This window comes from Hippoglossus stenolepis, chromosome 2 (assembly GCF_022539355.2).
Source record: "Hippoglossus stenolepis isolate QCI-W04-F060 chromosome 2, HSTE1.2, whole genome shotgun sequence".
Taxonomy (NCBI): domain Eukaryota; kingdom Metazoa; phylum Chordata; class Actinopteri; order Pleuronectiformes; family Pleuronectidae; genus Hippoglossus; species Hippoglossus stenolepis.
Genome location: NC_061484.1, coordinates 17,543,482 through 17,566,597, shown reverse-complemented (window position 1 = coordinate 17,566,597; position 23,116 = coordinate 17,543,482). Strand labels below are relative to the sequence as shown.

The window sequence follows — 23,116 nt, the reverse complement described above, 5'->3', positions numbered from 1 at the left end:
AAACCTAAATCCACCTTCCTGTCCGGGTCCACAGCAAAATCTAATGTTTCTCTCTTCATGTTTCTTCCCCCAAGTTCCATGGAAATCCATTTAATTTTGTTAAACCTGCTGACAAACAAACAAACAAACAAGTGGTGAAAACATAACCTCCTTGGCGGAGGTAATAAACCAAACTTAATCGATCGAGAATGAGTCATTACTCAAACCTCTAACACACAGACAGACACACAAAAGCCGAGCTGTGTATTTTATTATGCTGTTTATTCTCACAATTGGTTACATTGATAAAGTGTACAAATCAGTGAGCGGCAAACAGAAGCCAACACATCCATCTGTGGGAAATGGAGTGTGTGTTTGTTGTTGTTCTTTATGTGTGTGAGCTTGACAGAGATGCTGGGAGCCCAATGCTGTTTCCATCATCTTCCTCCTCCTCCTCCTCCTCTTCCTCTTCCTCGCCCTTCTCAGAGCAGCAGTGGACGTCCAGCTCTCAGGACACTGTACAGGGTGAAGATATATTCCTTTATCTGCCTCGTTCTGCAAAGCGGAGCCTATTGTAGCATTGTGAGTTTAACCAGGGACAGAGACGACGACAACGAGTCAAGAGACTTTACTTTGCCCCAACTAATAAAATCAGTATATACCTTTATAAAATAGAATAAATAAAATAAAAAATATTTCTGTTCAGTACGTACAGTCGCTCTCTCAAACTGTCCGAGGGCATGCAAGGCTTCTCTTTTCTTTTTTTTTTACGACTTTCTGTTTTCTCTTCTTGAGATCAAAAGAATGCATAGATAATTGCTCAATTAAATTCAGTATCAACTTAATTGACAACTGTGACCGCCCCTCCTGTTATGTCATTATTTGCTCTGGTACTTTACTTATCTACAACAATGTATAACTGTATTTTACACTTTGGCCATTTGGTGAGTTCTCAAAAAAAGGCATTTCATTTCCAAAAAATAATGAGACATTCAAAAATGAAAAAAAAAAAAAAAGATAGCTTATGACAACGATTAATGCCAAATGTTACATTAAATGGATATTATGTACACAACAGATTTTATTCATCTCGTTCACATTTCAACATCCTCGTGATAAAAGAAAAGTGAGTTTCCTCAACAGAATCTCAATTGTACTCCGACTTCCTTCCTTGGTTTGTTATATGTGGAGTTAAATATTAACACAGATGACAAGCAGGACCCTCGGCTGTAACTACACCTGTCAAACTTCACTTTCTCTGCAGCAGCTCTCTACACTGTCATAAACCGTCACTCCGGCTCCTACAGGAGGGATGTTCTCGTCCTGTGATTGGATTTTTCGAACATAAACTGAAACCTGTCAAAGTTTCATAGTGACTGACTGACCTCAGTTTGTGTCTCTTGTGTTCATTTAGGTACGGATGGAACAGTCGGTTTCTCTAAAAGATGGTTGATTAGACAAGAATCCGTATCAGAACTCCCATAGACTCGAACAAAAACATTGTCCATTTGCTGAATGATAATCAAGATATTAATCCATTTCCTACTAGTTCGGTCAGTTTGCTCTTCCTCCACCGATGAGGTTATAGGGTTCAGCAGGGTTACACAAAGACTCACAGATTTCCACGACACTTGATGGAAGGAGGGACTCGGTAAAGGGTGTGGATGCAGGAATCTTTTTCACTTTGTTTAACATTGCATTTTCGGACACTGTCACTGATTTCTCTGGGCATAATGCATGGCAAGAAATCAGACATGCATAAGGGAATTATATCTATGAGTGTGCGCAATTTAGTGCAGATCGAAATAAACATCCACATGTCGCTAATTTAAATAGGGTTTCATAAGGGGAGTGTTGGGCCTCGACGGAGGAATGAGCCCTGATGAGAGCAATACTACTAAAATATTTTATCATACAGCAGACAGAAGATTTTTTCATCCAGATGTTTGAAGAAGTCTAAAAACACCTGTGGCATGTCCCTCGTCTTTGGACATAACTAAAACAGTAAGCATTACCTGTTAGCCGGCCATGCAGTTATACATTTACATCAAATAATATACTCACAGGTTTATTCCATTCGTGACAACTTAAACTCTTCTGAATATAATTTTGGAAAAGGCCACAAAAAAGACTACTTCTGCCCCGTCTGTTTTCTACATGTGGAGAAATCCAAACTTTGACAGGTGAGATTTAACAGCCAGATGTTCAGCATCTATCTGCCTCTACAGCCAAGAGAACTTTGTTAAAGAGTGTCTCGATGATCTTAGTTACAATAACGACCATCACTAGCTATTACCATACACCCAGGTTCGTGATTTGTGTGAGAAAAAACAAAGCATGTGATCTTGTGGCACTTATGAAACAAAGAAACAAGAAAAGAACGTGGATTCAAGTGAACGGAACCCTGGAGACAGATCGATAGCAGCTCAGGAACGTCCTGCTGGTTTGAGTCAACATGTCTCTCTGTCGTCTTCTGGAGATAAATAGACAATATCATCACAACCATACCCAGGTATAAAGACACATTCCTCAAGTCTCCTTCCTTTTTCTTCCTCAGGGCGTTCTCATGCTACCAGTCCACTTTTATTAGTGAACTTGAAGTCTGTGAGGTCTGATACCGAGGTGGGATTTAAAGTCAAATTTCCTCCAGCATGTGTATCACAGAGCAGCAGCAGCAGCAGCAGCAGCAGCCCGCTGACGTCTCCTCCGCTCCGAGCTGCAGTCTGGCACTGAGAGTGGGGGGAGCAGAGGAGAGAGAGCGGGGCGAGTAACACTGTTCATCCCTGCGTCTCTTCCTCCGTTATGGCTATCGTCTGTCATTTTCTGAGGGATAACAGAAGAATAAAGGTAGACAGACGGCAGACGTGCGGCGTGGTTTCGGGTGAAAGGTCACCGCTCGTTCAGACGCACCGGGCTGATTCGTGCACATTGATGAAAAACGACGAGAAGAGAAGACGGGATAGAAAAACAAGGTGGCTTCTGATTCCTCACCCCTTCGCTCTCTGAAAGCAGCAGCAGTGTGTTGATATCGTCTAGAATGATTCACGTTTCTATAAAAAAGTTCATGCAGGATCAGTTGAACAGATGAGTGTAGACTAACGGACAAATCCCTTCAGTCTGTAGCAGCTCCCTTCATTGTTCACAGACACAATGGCTTTTCATTTTGCCTCCCGAACCATTTACTTCCTCTCACATTACAGTCTGCTGTAGATGGTAAGAAAGAGGGACAGAGATTGGGGGGTTAAAGCCACTACAGACTAACAGGAAGCCAGGTGAATGATGGGGGGGTGTGGCCAGGTGTGCAAGGTCATGCTGGCAGCACAGGCACAGACACAGATACAATAAGAGCATGGAGAAGTCAGCAGTTTGGGCAGCAATGAGCTCGCTCATCACGCTGTGCTGTGCATGAAGGAGCACTTCCTACTTCTACGATATTCTTCTCCTCGCTCCTTCGCTGTGCCGAGGGGGACGAGAGTTACTTCTATGTACATCAACACCTTCACGACCACCGTTCTCGTGGTTGTTCCTTCTTGACCAGGGTCTAGAGTCTTAATTCGTTATTTTGAGGAGGCGAACTTGAATTGCTGCTCGAGAGGTGATGAAACTCTTGAGGTGAAATTCCAATTTGCTCCAGAAAAGTGAAGGAATCGTGACGGGGTTTCCCCAAATCCCTGGGGGCTTTGCTCTGTTTTAGTGGTTACTGGGGTTTTGGCAGCGAATGCGACTGGTTACCATGGTGACTTGGGGTTGTGGCAGGCAGTTGGAAGTGATTCACCGTGGTTACTGCGGCAACTCTGTGACGGGTCTCTTCTGTTTGAGGGTGTCAATGAGGGATAGGACCCCTTTCTTCACGCTGGTCGAGACCCGACGGGACACTGAGTCACCAGGGGGGGGTGACACACAGGGTTTCTGGGTGGGAGGCCGAGCGACCAAACACTTCTGGTACCGCAACTGAGAGAGAGAGAGAGAGATGGGGGAGATGAAGGACAGGAGAGAGAGTTACAGCTGCTTAGTATACGACTGTGAGAGTGTGTGTGTGTGTGAGAGAGAGAGAGAAAAAGAGAACAGAAAGCTGGACTGGTGCTGTGATCGATAGTAATGACTGATGATTCCTGTCACTGTGAATCAGTTTAAGTGTGTGTGTGTGTGTGTGTGTGTGTGTGTGTGTGTGTGTGTGTGTGTGTGTGTGTGTGTGTGTGTGTGTGTGTGTGTGTGTGTGTGTTCTGATGTGTGATCAATAGCCCAGCCTGCAGCCGACTCATCTTGTGACTCACACACAGCCGAGATGAGGAAGATGAGTAACCTCTACTGTTGGTAGCATCTCTGCTTTATAACAAGAACTAACTCCAGTGACCATAACACAGAACATAATATAATAACATAACAAGGTAAATAGATAATATGCTGATTATAATGGTCACTGATCTGAAAACGTTTCCTACAAAGCGGAAAACAACAAACACGTAATAGAATCTAAAGCACTGAACTTTAAACTGCACCATAACTTGCAGGGACTATATTCTATTCTATTCTATATTCTAACTTTACTTCTCTTGATTTGAAATTTTACAAAAACACACCACAGCTTTGACAGATGTTCCCATCAAAACCTGAATAAAGCATCTATTGTAATAAATAATATAATAAACATCCACCTGTCGGACTGAAAACCTAAACTAAACTACAGGCAAGGACATTCACTCACAGAACGAGTCTGTACTTGAAATATAATTTTCAATCTTTAAGCTTTTATAAATTTGTTAAGTTCACTTTCCAAAGAAGGAATCCTTTTCATTATCATGACTGGTTGTAATAAACTCATGGATTCAAATAACTTGTTTGCTGTCTTGTGTTTTATGCTTGAATTTTATGGGTTGCCTCTGAAAACAAGTGAAAATTGTTTTCAACCTGAAAATAGTTTTATATAGCTCACATCTTTTTCCTTCAGGTAAAGTCCAACTTGAGTTTGCATTCATTCTAAGTAACAACCCCTGATCACACAACTGTGGAGGTAAGAAAGTCAGTAGAAAGTTTAGTTCTGTGTATTGAGTTGTGTTTCCGAGCTCTTGTTTTCTGGCTCAGTGACTCACCATGCAAGCTGCCTGCACAGCCTCGGACACACTCCCAGCATTAGGGTCACACCAGAAGATGTGACAGTCATAACGATGGCCGCCTGCGTCCATGATGAAGGCAAACGTGTGCACGTCATACCCAACGCCCATGAAGGACAGGAAACGCACACGGCACTCCACCAGCACTTCTTCTTCATCCTGGTCAGACACATTGGTTTGTGAGATGTTGAGTACATTGCATTTATAACTCACATTTATTTGGATTTAGTTTAATCAAATGTTCTACTGAAGCACGGAGGAAACAAAAAGATACAAAGAAAAACCATCAGCCAAAATTTACATACATTCACACAGGAGAGCGACCCAGTAAAACTGCAGCCTCCTAATAAACAGGTCCAGTGGAGCAGCAGAGCTTTAAGTGTCCCTCTGTTAAAGCTTTAATTCGTAACTTATTTAAATGAGAGGGGAAACAGGTAATTTGATGTCGTCTGCATGGTGGAACATTGTTAACTGTACTGAGTGGAGCTGCTGTCTGCGAGCTGCAGTTTATTCATTCATTCAGGTGGGAAGCAGCTTTCTAAATCTCTGAATCTACAGTGTGAGTTAATTATTTTCCACCATTTTTGTAGTTTAATACATTGAAAGTAATTGAAATGTTCAAACAAAACAAAAAAAGTTGTTGATGGAAGTAATGTTGCTGTTAGTCTCCTCATCCAGAGCTACATAACCTCCCTCCACACAAGTAAGAGCCCATACTCTTTGTCATTCACCTTTTACTAGTTCAATAGTTTTTTATTTTGTGTAACAGTAAAGTTAAGTTTAGAGGCCGACCAATAAGGATTTTGGGGCCTGTTGCAACATTTTTAACCAACATATCGGCTGACACAGCGTATATTAAAAAAGGTTTACGATGATCTTGTTATCAAACTCTTCACATGACAAAGAAATGTAATCAAGGCTTGATATTTTATCATTTAATCATAAACTTTATTATAAATATCTACACATAAATAAAACCCAAATACAACCAAATATATGGAACTTGAATTAAGAAAATAGATAATTCTTTAAAACATGAACATAAATGCTCATCCTTTCTGCAGTGTTCATTCTGTGAAATACAAATATTCATGTCTGCAAATATAAAAGCACATATCGCTATGTCTGTGAAAAGCTCATGTCGGTAAGTATTATCAGAGCAATTGCTATATCGACTGGGCTCCAGTTAAGTTGTGCTGGTCATATGTTTCCATCAGTAAAATGTATTTGCTACACGGCAGCTAAGAGACAATCTCACAATCTCTGCCATGTTTGTTGTTGGACATACATCATTGTAATCAACTTTCTTTACAGAAGAGGACATTGCTGTACAGGAACTTAAGAATCTCAACTTTGATAAAACTATGGTTGTTTTCTATAAAGGAAGTTGCATCACAATTTCCAATTAATAAACCAATTCTCTGTCACCAAGTTGAACTGGGAGGGAAATAGCTTTATTAAGGAAGTTTATTAAGGAAGCTTATGAGCTAATAAAAAAGTGTCTGACCTTGTCTTTGCTGATGGTGACAGTAGCATCTGCCACGTTGAGAGCTACTTGAGTCCAGTCCTCTCGGTTGGAAGAACCAATGAGACTGTCTATAGCTCCATTCAGTATGTCCATACCTGAACCAGAGGATGACAAAACACAAAACAAATCATTTACATTAAAAACACACGTGAAATCAAACACTGTGTGTGTGTGTGTATTTGTGTGTGTGTGTGTGTGTGTGTCAGACTGACCTATAGGTCTGGCGACAGGCAGCATCCCGAGGTAAAGCACCTGAAACTTCTGAACCAGCTCTGTCTTTGGAGTGGGGAACTCTGCTGGGGAGAACACAAAACATTTAATAAGAGCTTATAAGAAGAAATATTCAACTTCATGTGGATAAATAATAGAAGATTTTACAACCTTTCTGAATGAGAGATGGAAAATTCTATAAAAGGCGATTGACTGAATAATGACTGTGATGTTTAACAATTCAGATTCTTGTGTTTGTTTCGTTTTGTTCAGAATTATTCACATTTTCATTCTGCCTGATAATGAAGGTCTCCCATCACGCAACACAAAGGAAGTGAACGTTTTGAGAAATTCTTTAATTTTGCTTTTGAAAGACTATTTCAAGCTAAAGTTGTTAATTACCACATGCTGTCATTTTATGGTCGTGTCCAATAACGTGTGCGTATAAATGACAAAGTGCAGCTGATTATTTTTCTCTCTGACAGACCAACAGAGAGAGAGAGAGCCGACGAGAGAGAAAACAATGTGTGCTGCAGAAATAGCTTGTTACCATGTTTACGACTGAGTGAGAGATTTTTTTTCTTTTTTTTATGAAATAGCTACCTGTGTAAATATTGCTCCTCTACGTTCCTACACTGTCTCCTGAAAGTACAGGAATGTTTGTCTTACTGCCGCCAACACCAACATCCCTACGTTTGTCCGGTTATATAAAAACTTGGGGAATATATTCTATGTCTACTCTGTAAACATGACAGACTTCATCAACTCTTCTCTTTGTTACAAACAACTGGAACCATGTCGAGTTTTTGACTAATAGGAGCTATATGGGGAGAACGGAGTATGTATTATGCATGTGCATGTACACAGTTCATAGTTGAAAACGGCTATGCACAATGAAGAGTAGGAATGTGTGAAAGGCAAGAAAGAAAAAGAAGAAGAGTAATAAGTAATATCTTTTAGGTTTCAAGGATTAAAACAATGCATTTTGGTGACTAACACAAGAAACCCCATAGAGCTCCAACAAGGCCAAATAGGGACGTCAATCACCAACTTAAAGGTGATGGATGTGAATCTTCTGAAATACCTTTTAATGGCTCCAAATTTATCTACTGCATTATCCCAAATATAGGACGACCTTGATTATACGAAGACCTCGATTTCCAACAACTCTTTTTTAAATACTGACTTTTTTTCCCCAAGTTTCCCTGAGACGCCATAGTTCCAAGGAGAACCAAGTCGTCCTCCCTGAAACCTTGTGTAGGTTAAATGTGAAATACAGTGACACATAAAAACCACTCATATATATCTTTGTACATTATTCACACTCTCTCCTGTCAGGCTCATGACGTCAAAGGTCAAAAGAGCTCATCATCTGTTACAGCCGTTGTTCATGGCTGTTGGACAGATTTTCTCCCTGGTTCCCTTCTGCAGTAAAGACACTGGCAGACACTTTTAAGGGCTGACTGACACTGAAAGACTCACTGGTCTAGTAACAATACAGCTAAAAACAACCCATACTGCAACACAATCCGTAGAGGGTAGGTTGTACTCTCTTCATTCGAAAGAATATGTGATGTAGTGAACATTGTTTAGTCTTCAAAGAATAAGTCAACCACCTCTTTTACAAACCTAATATCCAGAAGGGAAAAAAATCTTATATTTGAGCCTGGAACCATGGTATTTATCAAACTACTTCATGTTCCTGTCTCTATTTGTGTTGACTTTGGATGGAGTGTGAAAGTCCCAAGTCGACACACACACCAAACAAATTAAGACTTATTAAGATTATCTGTGCTTACAAATGAACAGTGTGAATGCATCCAGATTGCTACAGCTTGAATCTATTAATGTGTGTCACTTACTCTCTCAGTGTGTGAGTGGGGTATGTATGAAACCCACCTTGTAGAGGAAGATCGAATCCTGCCTGCATCCTGTCGTGGAGAGAGCCTCCTGCCATCGCTTTGGCATTCTTTCTCTCTGTCATTATCTGGTGAAGCGAGAGAGATACGGGAATATGAGGAAACTGAGCAGAAATGTTCTGACACGGAAGTGACACAGGGGAGGAGGGTGAGGAGACAAGACATAAAAAAAATATGTGAGCATGTGGGAGGAAAAAGGATGAAAGAGTCAACAAGAACGGGGAGAGGAAAAAACCTGGAAGAGCTTCAACCCTGATACTGTCACAATTTCTACACAAATCACCTGGAGAGAGCGCGCACAAGCACGCACACACACACACACACACACACACACTTAAATCAGGTCACACTCCTTGTTACAAAGCAGGGTAAAAGCTTTTCCTGCAGTGTTCCTAACAAGGAGAAACACATGCAAGCAAACCGACGGAGAAAGATGAAAAAAGGAAAAATCATTCTCACGCACGCACGCACGCACGCACGCATGCACGCACACACGCACACACACAGAGAACCAGACATAAATTATACATGTCCCTAATAAGAGAATTTGTCACAGCAAATCTGCATCTCAGCAAACCCTTCTGTGACCAATTCTTCCAATTTCCTTGTTCATCCTTTTTTGTGTGACAGGTCCGCATTAAACAGATCTATAATATAGGTTGACTGGAAAATGTGGGGCAGTAAGTATTATCATGGCGGTTGTGAATGAGCACAAATGGCTCCTTCTCCCTCCAACAAATGACAAGTACAAATATTGTTTAGGTAAGTGGACATAAAAAGGTACCAGATAAAATGTTACACTTTGACTTGAACCCTTAAAAAAGCTCTTAATGCAAAGTTGACTTGATTTCAGCAGGAACTTATGAGCCTAAATAAATTAAGAAAACATTAAAAGACCTTTCCCAACACTGAATTAAAACTCTAAAGCTTTAGATAAGTTTTAGTGGGGCACCAGGAAAGTACATTAATAAATAATTAACAGTTCAGTGGAAAAAGCAGGGAAATTAAAAACATGGTTTGTTTTCTGTTCTTCTCACCCTGTTTGCATGAATCTGTATTTGTCGATAAATAGACGTGCAAGGGAGAGAAAGCTCTCTGATGAATGTGTTTTGGAAGAAAAATACTTCTTAATAATTTAGATGCTTTTAATCTAGTTTTGGGGAGTTTTTGAGGAAAGCAGATACGCTGTGCAATGATTCAAATGTGTGTCTAGACCGTGGAAGAGTAAACATGATTTTTTTTAAAATACAAGCTTTTTTGAGGCAGGTAATACTGTTATGAAAGAGGGTGTCTCCAAGCCTTCCTTATTGAGTGGCAGTGGAAACCTTCATCCAACACGTTGACTCTTAATCTTGCCAAAATCCACACTTGGCCTCATGTCAGCCTCCTCCTCCAGCCTGAAGCACTCACCCGGGAGCAGATCTCATGCAGGCTGGTGGCGATGGCTTTGGCTGGCGTGTCACAGCGGAACACATGACATTTCAGGATCCTGGTGTTTTTATCCCTCGCCACATATGCAAAGTCCCTGTAAGAGGAAAGGAAAAAAAAACACAGAGTTGATTTAGAAACAGAAAAGGAGAAAAACGGCAGAGGGATAAATGATGAGTGGAGAGTTTGTTCGACTAGTTTTAGTTCTACTTGAAGACAAGAAAGATGAATGATGAAGTGGTTTTGTGTACATGTGTGAGTGTGTGTCCAGACTGACAGCTCCTGGAGACGACATGAGAGATGAACTGACCTTTATCAGTCTGATGGAGACAGGACACACACACACACACACACACACACACTTGCAGGTCGATGGACCCCAGAGATCAATAGAGCAGCGTGATGCAAGAAGGAGCTGAACAGAGCGACAGCAGGGAAGAACTTTCCCCTGGGCCCACTGGAGCCCGAAAACAATTTAACTCTCACTGAATAAAAGGAATGAAAAGAAGAAAGGAATGTAGACGGAGGGAGAGAGGAATGAAGACGTGGAATGATGTGGAGAAGAAATATAGCGGCACCAAATTAAACCAACACACACACACACACACACACACACACACACACACACACACACACACACACACACACACACACACACACACACACACACACACACACACACACACACACACACACACACACAAAAATGCACTTAAACCCAAACTAAACAACCTCCTTCAAGATGTGTTCTTCAATATTCCAGGAAAGAGGAAACGGCCTGAGGGCTATAACGAGATTTCTGAGTCCAGACCCTCAGGGAAAGTCTCCACAAAAGATTCCTATTTGTGTGGCTGTACGTACGAATGTGTGTGTGTGTGTGCGTGTGTGTTTGTATGTGTGTGTCTGCATACTTTCACAAAAATTGCTTGTAGACAGACAAGGACAGAGGAGGTCACCTTCATTTCCTATGTCTCTAAGTGAGTGCGCACAGTACTACAGTACATCATGGTCCACTTTGAGAATGATAATAAAATGAAGATGCTGAGGAAATTAAACAATAAGGGATGACAGAGAAGGAGATGATGGAGAGATACTTGAGGAACATCTGGGGACGAAAGGAAAGAATGTGTTTACCTCTCTCTGGGTCCGAGGAAGCAAGGGAGGAAAAGGCAGAGAGTTAGTAGAATAAAAGAGAAAACAAATCTGTGGTACTGCAAAGTAGAAAATGACAAACTGACCCAGTGACATACATAAGGAATTAACCTTGAGTGACATATTGATTTCTTTCTCCTTATGCATATGCATATGTGCGTGTGGGCTGAAGGGGCTGTAGCTCAGGTTAAAAGCAGCGGTGCAGGTCATTTCACTGCATACTTAACCTTGAGGTGAAATATGACAAAGCGATAGAGATTGAATGAGGTGGGAAGGAGGGAGAGACGGGAGGGATGAAAAGATTTTGACTGGCTGCTGATGGTTTGTGTTTCCTGACAGGAATAGAAGATATAGCCTGGAAGTTTCTTAAAGCCATACAGCCTAAACGAAGTTACTGAGAGGGAGAATGAGGGGAGTACGGAATATCACGTGGCAAATGTGGAATACTGGGGGAGGAAATTGGACGTGAACTGCAACAATGTACATGATAAAGATGAAAGTGTGATGACGAGGGCAGAATAAAACACCCAGATGAGGAGGGAAGATAAAAGTCAGAGGAAAGAGAGAGAGGAGGGGGTGATATCTTATGATCATGCAGCGCCACTGAAAACGTCAAGGTTGCTGTGTGAATCTGTAATCTCTGTGGCAATAATGAGTTTCGTGGCACATGGGGGGGCACTCTGATCTCCCTCACAGGTGTATCCACAGGAGTGTGTGTGTGTGTGTGTGTGTGTGTGTGTGTGTGTGTGTGTGTGTGTGTGTGTGTGTGTGTGTGTGTGTGTGTGTGTGTGTGTGTGTGTGTGTTATGGGAGAATCCCTGCCCCAAACGCTCCATAACACTGAAACCTGGTTGCTGCTATTTCCCGCCTCAAACATCCTCAAGAAGAAAAGTCCAACACATGAATAAACTAGAATGGTTGAGCACAGACCTTCACCAAGGTCCAACAGTCCCTTTATGAAACCACATTTAAATTCACAAAATTCAGTTTTATATTTGATGTTTTTTCATCAAGTTCCACAAATTATTCTTCGAGAAATCAACAAAAATATAGCAAAATGTCCTATCTCCCATTTTAAAGGAATCCTGGATCCCAATCCGCACGAAAATTAAATGGGTTCCTCTGTGAGTGATGCCCCACCCCTCCACAAAATTTCACAGAAATCGGCCGAGTAGTTTTTGCATTATCCTGCTAACAAAGACAGATGAAAGCATCCCCTTTGGCGGAAAACACATTTTACATTTTAACTATTTAAAATATAAACCTGGAAAGAGAATTTGGATGCACATTTAGTGTGAGGATGAAAACATGTTTTTCACTTATGTTGTAATGCCGAACTGCTGCATATTTAACTATTAAAAGCTTCTCTGGGTTATTAGCACTTTCATTTTTCACACACTTGAGTTTTTAGGATAACGGAACTCCTTTATCACATCATCTCTTTAGCACCCAACCATGGACATAGCACCACTCATGTACCCACTTCCAGTTTTTACACTCTACTTGAGTTCTTGTGAAATTGTGACCAGCACACCAGCTAAAAACAAAACAAGATAAACATATCCTAAGACTAAGGCCTCATCACTCTTATCTGTAGCTTCTCTGTCTTTTCCCACTACTTTAAACTAAAACAAGTGATGTTTCTAAAAGTAAGATATAAAAAGGTATAGGAATATACTCACACTGGTTTGTTTTCTTATTTTGGCAGGTAATCCTCTGTATGCAGGAGGATCTTTCAACCCTCAAACCATCTATTCCTCCTGATCCGACACACACTCCTCAACCTGTCTGCTCCACACCCAGCGAGGAACTAACCATACCTCCCCCTTTGGCAGCTTCATACCCCTCTCTGGCTCTCCCCTCTCCTCCTCCTCCCTCCAACCATCTCCTCCCCCTCCTCCCTCCGCTGCAGCTCTGGTATTCCCACTGCTCTCGCTCGCCCGCTGTATGTAGATGTGGATGGTAGAAATAAAGGTTAAGCGCTCGGAAAACACACATTATTTTCATCTGCCAGGATTAAGAATATACTGTGTGTGTGTGTGTGTGTGTGTGTGTGTGTGTGTGTGTGTGTGTGTGTGTGTGCAAACGAGAGAAGAGAAAGATCCCTGAGGCAACAGAATTCTGCAGTTCTACTAATGCCAAGAGCTTTTAACCATGCCTCTCCTCCTGAGTGCACTCGTGCCTCTGTGTGTGTGTGTGTGTGTGTTGTGTGTGTTGTGTGTGAGTGTGTACATGTGAAGCACATGCCAGCTCCAATTATACAGCAGCTACTAACCACTCTGGTCCACATCACCTGTCTGTCTCTGATAACCTACATTCCCTATCTTATTGTGCTTGCAGCAGCAGTGCAGAGCGCCCTCTGCTGGTTGCTCTGCAGCAGAAACACACAATGTTTATATAGAGATTAGCTTGAACCTTTATATGTCAAGAGAAGACTTGTGAAGGTTGTTTGTTCTTAGTTTTCATTTTTACATACAAGAGCATAAAAAACAGAAGCAGCTGTGACGCTTTACTGCCGTCTATGAATTTGTCTCCAGTGAAGCCGGATGTGCTGAACTAAGCTGAAGTGGAAGTGAAAGTGAGGGACTGACAGTCAGATGGGGATTTGTAGTGAAAGAGAATAAAGGCCATTCTCCCTCTCACCCTCTCCTCCGTACTGATGAATACATTTTTCAATAGCATCCTCTTCATCATCAATCATTAACTTCTCTCTTCTGTTGACCGCCACAGCGACTGTCCGCCAACCTCAATTGTCACCCTGACCTTTTGTGTGACGCACCAATGACTTCACTTACACTGGTGACTAATCCATCAAATAAATAATTTAGCAGCTTCATCCTAAACAACAAAAGGACATTTTACCCTCAGTGAGTCATGACCCAGGTGATTGGTTATTAACGCTGGAATATTTCGTAATCAGTAAGAAGATGCTACAGATGATTTAGAGCACAGGAAGCATTTGAAGAAAAACATCGGACACAATCATTATTAATCATGAGGACAAACAATAGAGGATTCATCAATTTTCAAAAAAGAAACACAACAAATTAACACAGTTCCCGAGGTGACTAACCTGCCATTGTCCCGGCCAACGCCCCAAACCCGGATACTTGCAATCGGCTGCGAGTGAAGCACACTGCGATCCATGGGGTCGACAAGGTTCAACATATTATTTTCCAGCAGCAGGTACATGTCCTTCCCCTGAAAACACACAAACACAAACACACACACATAAATAAACTTCAGATCTCATCACAAAAACATGTCATGCTTATTTCCTGCAGTTCAGGATGTTACAATAAATGCTGCTTTAAAAGGTCAATTACTCTCCTACTTGCCAAGTAAATATATACATATATGCGTTTGTGTGCATGTATGGTACGTGTGTGTGTGTGCGTGCGTGCGTGCGTGCGTGCGTGCGTGTGTGCGTGCGTGCGTGCGTGCGTGCGTGCATGCGTGTGTCTCCTTTGGCTCTGAGGGCCTCTAAATAAATTATCAAACCCTAAAAAGAGGTTGTAGGAGATGAAAGGTTATTGAAAGAGGGATGACGCGCTCTCTCTCTCTCTCTTTCTCTCTCTCTCTATGTTCTGTCGCTTCACATTAAACACAACCGCCGCAGAGCGAAGGAAAGGCATTGCTCCACTTTCCTCTCTTCCTTCCTCCCTCCTCCCTCCATCTCTTGACATACATTTCAGAGGACTGCTGCCCCTGCTAACTCCTGTGGCTTTTTTCTTTGCTCCACCTTCACTTTTATATTCCTCGTCTTAATTCTGTACAAACCTTCTCTGCGGATCCTTTATTCTCACGAACTACAAACTTGTCACCCTTTATTTGGCACCCAAAACAAAACAAATACAGTATCCCCTCACAAAATGCCAACACTGTCTGTCTCACCTCTCCCCAGATGCCGACAGTGTCTCGGATGTCGTTCTTGCAGTAGGACAGCTGTCGGATGCAGTTGTTAACGGCAACGCTGCTCTTTCCAGGAGCCAAGTCATCCTCGGCCATTTCCACCCAACCCAGAGAGCGCACTGCAAAACACTGGAGGAAACACAGAGTGATGAAACTTTTACTTTGAGTACGACCATACACACAGACTTTAATGCATGCATGCAGAATTGACGACTTTAATGCTCTACTTACTGGTCTCCCTAAAAAGAATGTAGGTCAATTACAACTATTCCAAAATGCAGCCACACGTGTGAAGACCAGAAATAGATCACACATTACAGCCATTTTAAAGTCTGTGCAGTGGCTACTTGTCTCCTTCTAAAAATATATTAAATTCCTTTTATGGTTTTTTAAAGCTCTCAATGTACTTGGTCCTTCTAATCCATTTCTAAGATCACTGTTTTAGTCTACCCTGGTGATACTTGTGGGTGACTTAAAAATGAATCCCGTATTGTTCTAAATAAACTTGTAGTTTTGAAGTTTGCGAGTTCTGAGACTAAAGCCAGAGGGTTTGAACTCTTTCACAGACTAAAAGATGGATGAAGACGACAAAGCATGTCGGTAGAAAAGGAGAGAGGAAGCAGAGAGACCCATCCCTCTGACCTCATCAAGTATTCATTTGATTTGAGGAGTCCGTCCAGACAGTTCTCTCCAGACCTCAGAGACCAAAGAGGTCAGAGAAGGTAGAACAAAGACAGAAGTGACAGAAACCAATGTGAGTAGCTACCACATCAACCAGGAGGATTTGTTGTGGGAGAACTTGTTTGTGTGTGGATCCAATTGACTTTTGACCAGATTGATGTTTTATTATATGTTTATCATGTGTGAGTAGAAGTAAAGTGCTGTTGATCTCATGTTCTTTTTGAACAGCAGACACACAAACAACTTAAGCATTTCATCATCAGAAATTCATTACATAATGACTTCAATGTGGATACACACACACACACACACACACACACACACACACACACACACACACACACACACACACACACACACACACACACACACACACACACACACACACACACACACACACACACACACACACACACAGTGATTCTCTCCACGTTGCAAAAAGTCTGCTGAAAGTTGTGTCACCGATCCAGACCAGCAGATGGTAGCAGCTACATGACACATAACACTATGCAGCCTTAGGGCGGCTGTGACTCAGGAGGTAGAGTGGGTCATCCATTGATCAGCGTGTGGATGGCTTGATTCTCGGCTCATCCAGGCTACTGTCTATGCCAAAGTCTCTTCAGGCAACACTGAACCCCAAATTTCTCCAGATGGCTGTGCTGGATTATATTTCATGCAAGTTATAAAAGTGTGTTCCTTTGTAAGAGGTACAAGGTTTCTACATTATTTGATTTAAGCTTTGTTTAGTTGAATGGCAGCTGTGTGTGTACTGGATTTATCTGGTCAGTTTTCTAGTCTTTGATAAACTGGGAAGAAAAGGGACCAGTCCCAATCTTAATACAGCAGTGTGCTGCTTACTGCCATTGATGTGTGATGAGTGAGTGTGTCAGAGTGCGCCACCAGACCAGATGCCTGAGTGCAGGTCTGTGTTTGTGTCTGCTATTCATCACAATGTCCCTGTTGCTAAGGATTGTCAATTTCTGCCAGACACACAGAGGGAAACAGACACCAGACAGCCAAATCAGCACCACGTCATCAAGCCGAGTGCTGGCTTTAAACTCTGATCTGCAATTCTTCAGATCTATTCAGCCATCTGTGGGAACCACACACACACACTCCTTGGAATGTATTGTAGCAGACCAGCAATCTGCTGCGGTTTGTGACAGGATGAAATGAATCTGTGTCGGGCCGAATAAATAATTGATCTATTTTTCAGTTTAATTAGTTGGATTCTAAATTGGATTTACACCTTGGTCTGACATTTGCCAGAAACAGTATCGGCTGAATGTTCTCGCCATTCCACTGAGTCATATGTTTTATTGAGACTGATGCTTGATTAAATGTTTAAATGTCTCATTTGAATCTTAAGTTTGGATGTTTAAGAAAACTCTAATTAATGCACCATGGCCCTGTACTTCTCTATGGCACCACTGGGGGACAGTATTGTTTCAGAGTCCCTTTCTTGCCTCATGGTAACATGCAGCATCATGATCTCATAACCCAACAGTAGACAAACAGCGACATAAACAGACTGTAACACACATGCAAGGGCTTTTCAACAAAAAGAAGCAATGTCTGCTGGGAAAACTGACTCTATTATACAGCATGAAAAAAGCTAGATAAGAAAAGATACAAGTCTGTAACTTCAGATTCTGCAAAAGATGAATTGACACAAATGGACGTCGTGTGCAACTCTGACCTATTTATAATTTTTTCATACTTTACATCAGGATAACTTTAGGAAGTGTCAATGCAATAAGCTGCTTATTTGATGCAAAAATTGATGCGAATTTGACGAAACCAGTTGATGAATTACAATAGCTGCAGAATATTTTGGATTATGACATCATCTCTTTTGTTTCTAAGATCATACATTAAAATGAATATGTAACATGTAATGTGATATAGGCTTTAAACTCAATCTAAGCTGAGGAAAATATTCCATACCTTTGATTCTGGGTCACCGTTGGTGTTGTTTGACTCCTCTTCTTCTGCTGTTGGACGGTTCCTGAAAATGAGTTGAAAAGGTTAAGAAACGTGGAGTAGAGGAGGTTAGGATAAGATTAACAGCATCCAGTGGTGGGATGTAAAATAAAGTTAATTTATTTTGTTAAAGTAATTAAGTATCCGAGCTTTACTTGGGCAGATTTATATTCACCAAATATCAGTACTTTCTAATTAACTACATTTTACAATGTGTTACATGTTGACATTGTTTTTTAATTTTCTTTCTAAGTAATCAATAACAAGAAGGGGATTGGTCCACTGATCCAATCAGCAAGGACAGGTAACATTAGACCCCGCCTCCTTCAACAAGAGCAAAGTGCACACTTACTTAAGTAAGTAAGTAAATACTTACGTAGAAAAGTGAATGTGTACTTTTACTTGAGTACATTTTTGTCTATGTATTTGCACTTTTACTGTAGTAAAATGTTTGAGTGCTTCCTTCCCCACTTACAGTGTCCCAGTGTTACCATTACAACCATTTGCTGATTTGTGTGGAAGGTTTGAGTCCTGTGTGTGAACTTACCAACGTTACAAGGAGTCATTATACTAACAGTGGACATGAAGTCATTTCCTGAGCAGAATGACTGACTTCCTGCCTTGTCTGACCTCAATTATCTCGAACACTGATTTAACACAAGATTAGAGAAACTAACTAGAAAGTGGAGAGAGACCAAGAACGATATAGAGAGCTCAGAGTGTGGATAGCAAGGGAAAAAAAGTGCGAGTTACTGTGGAGGCTTAGAGAGATTTGTGTTCCTGGTCGTGTGTGTGTGTGTGTGTGTGTGTGTGTGTATGTGTGTGTGTGTGTGTGTGTGTGTGTGTGTGTGTGTGTGTGTGTGTGTGTGTGTGTGTGTGTGTGTGTGTGTGTGTGTGTGTGTTTGTCTGCACAGGTATTTCACCTTAGCTTGAGTGATGCGTAGCGAAGCGTTGCACCCTCAAACTCCTTCAGACTGGGGTCAGGGTTCACGGTGGCTGCCTGCAGATCCTGGTGCACACAGGGGAAATCGTTAGAGTGTAAAATGAAGCCAAAATATCTCCTACATCTTTGACCTTCACCTTAAAGCCTCTTTCACACATGTGACCTGTAAAATAGTTGGAGAGCGACTTCAGGCATTCTGAAATGACACAAAATCGGGCTGCTTTTGGTTTTAATGGCCCTTAACTGTGGAAAGATCCCCCCTTAGATCTTAAAATAACAAATAACCCTGGAATTGTACAAAGAAAATCAAAACCCTATCTTTTCAAATTTAGATTTAATTTGAAAGAACAATCTTTTTTCTGATTGGTATGGTTTATTTTCACTATAATTTTCGAGCTTTGTTTTTATCTTCTCTTGTTAAGCACTTGGTGCAGCACCATAGCCATAAAAGGGCTGCACATATTAAGTTTTTATTATGATTATTACCATTATCATCATTATTATTCTTAGCATCATTATTCACATGTACACACAGGTGTTTTATATGAAAGGAAAAACTATCATGCTCCCAAAGGACATTAAAGCTCCAGACATCATGACAAAAGAGTTTTGTCGTCTTGGTTTTATTTTTTTGTTACTTCATAGTTGGAGGTAATGCATATGAAAGTGATCCAGATGAATTATAATAAACTTTTATTATTGTAAGAAGATATCAAACACAAATTATTCTAAACCGTGTCAATGTTCGCTTAGTGTTTGTCTTTTTGGTTTCATTTTCCGGCGACGCAGCTGGTGTGTGTCGATGTGTGTGGTATTTTCAGATGTGGAATTTCCCTCTTACTCTTTTTGGTTACATTGCTTAATTGTATAAGGCCGACATACAGAACATATGAAACTCCCAGAAGAACTGCCTGATTTTCCTTGGAATGTGGATGCTTTTCCTGCAACTACAACTGTGGTAGATGTTCGTGACGTTCACCATCTCACTGTACAAGCACCTAAAATAAAAACCACTTAAGCTCCTTGTCCGACACAACTCCGATATCTATAACTGCTGAAATATTCCCAGTTTACATGTGGGAAAGGGGCTGAAAAGACGAACCTGGCAGAGGCCAAAGTAAATATTATGACCCCACACAGTCTATGCCAGCATGCATCCAAGTGTGGGCAGAATCCCCTTGCTGGACGGAGAAATGGCACTGGCGTGTTATGTGTAATGGGACATGCTGCATCGTGGAAAAGAAAGTAGCATGTACACACATACACTTGTGTGCAAGCACATTCAGATCTGTGCCAGGTAGAAAAAGATGTACATATTTTTGCCACACAAGTACAGAAAGAAACAACCCGTTCAGTATGTTGCTACAGCCACATAACAGATGTTCTGACATATGAGGCATAACAAGATGTTGCTGTCGGTGCAGTTACTGTACATTCATGGTGAAGCATCAGCCACACATGCTTTTTGCCCAGGCAGTGAATTTCTAGCATGTGATGCATAAACGCACACACTCAAAGAGTGGGTGAGGTTAGGACAAGACTCGTCGACATGGAGTGCATTATACTTGCCTTCCAAACCTCACTATCAATCTTTCCGCCAAATTCACTCCACACCTGTTTCTACACACAGCGTTAAAAACACACAAACACACAAATATCGGTGGGTCAAAGGATTGGGGGTCAAAGGGGTGGGAGGGGGAGCGAGGGAAGAAAGGCAGAACAAGGCTGTTAGCCAACTAGCTCACTCCACACTGAGCATCTGTTGCAATAAGGAGCAAAACATTTCTTAGCTGAGAAGATGTCAATCGAGAGTTTATGAAGTTTCCCCAAATGTTTTCTGCTCCTATTGAACATTCACATCACTTCTGAGATTCTACTGATTCTTGATTAGTGGAATATAAACAAAACAGACACAGAGAACAGTCAGCACGTATTGGAACAGTGACACTTTTTTTGCAGGATCTAAAATGACACTGACACTCTAATGTACCAATTCTTAAAATGTCCACTGACTGCTGCATGACTAATTTGTCTTAATGTATCTTATGCAATTTTCAAATGTGACCTGCACCCTGATCTGTGAAATACAGCATTTCACCCCCATGTATTCTGTAACGTGTATTATGGAAGTGACAAATAAAGCTGCACAAAAAAAGAATCCCAAAAAAATACTACGGAATAGAATTCAAAAATATAAAAAATATGAATATTAGGTTATTAAAATATATAAATGTGTTGGACTCCAGCCTCAATATTCATGTTCCCCACAATATTTCTGCATGAAAAACAGTTTTAGTCCATGAATGCACACAAACTGTTGTAAGGCTGTGAATTTTTTATGGAGCTTGTCCCTTGTGTGCATTAGGCTGCACTGTTACCTCACATCATTGAAATCAAATGTGCTGAGAACAGAGCAAAAACAAATGAAGACATGTCACTGTTCAAATACTGACTGCACTGTATGTGATACAGGTAGATCATACGTCTTATATATACAGTAATACACACACACATACAGATGCTGTGGGTATAATTTGTGCCCTACACACACATTTACGCACACAAAGAAAAATAACTAGGCTACTGAGTGGCCGGTGAGGAGGGGAACACAATATGGAAAGTTTTAAAGTGCCTCACCTTGTCCTCATCTTCATGATGCAGAGAGTGACACTCCGGATCCGACGCCCCCTGCAGAGATGTGGACCGAGGCTGAGGAGATAAACAGAAAGAGACAGAGAGAGATGACGCATTAAAAGTGACCAAAACCTGCACGGTGACGGTTTAGAGGCATCTCTCTTCTGTTTTTGGCTGTGTTGTCACTGGCTAACACTCGAGCAGTCTTCAGGTCAGCCGCTCCAGATAGATGTGCCAGGACGAGATCCTGACAACATCAGTCCATTCTCACTGGATCGATATTTTATCTACATCACACTGCTCTCGATAAATCTCGTCTCTTCTCCCTCCATTTCCCTCTATCACTCTGCATGATTGACTGATTGATGGAGTGCTGCGTTCGTGCATTCTGAAGGTAGATTGAAGCGTTGATGCCCCCCCCCCTCTGCCCGACTCTCTGTGCCAGGCTGTATTGATGCAATACAGCCTGGACTCCACTGTACTCAAATAAAAATATAGCATCAGAAAAATATGATCTCCAATCTGAAATTCAACATAGAGACCACATCACCTGCCTTTTGCAAAAGATACACAAAACAAAAAAAAAGCACAGTGGGGAAAAAACTGGGCATGTTCTTTACTTACAAAGTAGCAGCTGTTGACGAATCCACATGAGGGGATGGGGATTTCATTAGAGGAGAGAGGCTCCACTGAACTGTCCGAGGTGGTGCTGCCCGAACGAATTGACGACCTGAAGAAAACCTCTGCTTGGCACAACTGCATGAGCATACATTAAATAAACACGGTTATAAGAAATTGACTCATAACAGATAAGATTTATACAAAGAGTTGACATTTTTAAAGTATTGTTATCAGTTGTATGGTTTCATCCCGAGGTCAGGAAAGATCTTCTGCAGATGTAACCCACCATATCTGGGCATAAACATTTTTCTTTTTAAATTGTAAAAATTTCACTTAATGATTTTATGAAACTTTTCATTTAAAATAACAATAAAGAGGTTGTGATAAAAATGTCATAATACCAATAAAATCTTTATCTCATATAGATAAGATAAGTTTGACGTACGTTTAGATGTAAACAAGTGAACTGACAGTTGCAGCCCAAACGAAGACTAAAATTCACCCAATCACTATGTATGTCCGTATCAGTCTGTTGTTCAGTCTCTCACCTCATGGTCCGGAGTGGGTGAGGGGCTGAGCGAGCCCACAGAGTGTTTACGAGGCGGTGAGGCTGTGTGGTCGCCCTGTGCCTGGGTCTCCATCTGTCCAGGGGGCGCTTGGCGGGTGGCAGGCCTCTCCCACTGGGTGGTGCCTGTAGGAATGTGCCAATAGTAGATGCCGGCCATGTCCGTGATCTTCTTCCATCCTGGTGGCAGGTCGGGGTCTGTCTGGAATGACTGCTCACTCCAGATATCTGATGAAAACACAGATTGGGAAGGTTAATTGAAAGCAACAGGAAAACTGACAGACCATTTTTAATTTAGACGTGGATACATAAACACATCTCTGTGACTGCACACAGAGACTAAGAACTGATTTAGTTTTCCATAAATCATCGCTGGCCTCAGTTAAATGGAAGTCAACCCTCCCATTCATACACTGAGCAACATCAACAGCTGACAGGGATTACCAGCATC

The 23,116-nt window shown here is 41.5% G+C and overlaps 1 protein-coding gene across 10 annotated transcripts in view; it reads right to left on the bottom strand.

Annotated features, from left to right (window-relative positions):
- Positions 1–242: 242 nt before the first annotated feature.
- Positions 243–23,116, bottom strand: part of apbb2b (amyloid beta (A4) precursor protein-binding, family B, member 2b) — a 50,763-nt gene continuing 27,889 nt past the window's right edge. For 2 of the 10 annotated variants that reach the window (XM_035173202.2, XM_035173268.2), the window contains 15 exons: positions 22,649–22,893; positions 22,104–22,235; positions 21,483–21,554; positions 20,415–20,465; positions 18,826–18,911; positions 17,867–17,927; positions 15,221–15,367; positions 14,400–14,527; positions 11,310–11,315; positions 10,158–10,272; positions 8,728–8,815; positions 6,831–6,914; positions 6,598–6,713; positions 5,070–5,249; positions 243–3,930 (listed from right to left, as the gene is read on the bottom strand). In XM_035173202.2, the coding sequence (XP_035029093.2) occupies positions 3,760–3,930; positions 5,070–5,249; positions 6,598–6,713; positions 6,831–6,914; positions 8,728–8,815; positions 10,158–10,272; positions 11,310–11,315; positions 14,400–14,527; positions 15,221–15,367; positions 17,867–17,927; positions 18,826–18,911; positions 20,415–20,465; positions 21,483–21,554; positions 22,104–22,235; positions 22,649–22,893 (1,682 nt within the window). In that variant the 3' untranslated portion in view covers positions 243–3,759. Of the gene's footprint in view, positions 3,931–5,069; positions 5,250–6,597; positions 6,714–6,830; positions 6,915–8,727; positions 8,816–10,157; positions 10,273–11,309; positions 11,316–13,008; positions 13,198–14,399; positions 14,528–15,220; positions 15,368–17,866; positions 17,928–18,825; positions 18,912–20,414; positions 20,466–21,482; positions 21,555–22,103; positions 22,236–22,648; positions 22,894–23,116 lie in introns of those variants that run through there. The other 8 variants (XM_035173219.2, XM_035173293.2, XM_035173212.2 and 5 more) reach the window with 7 other exon arrangements.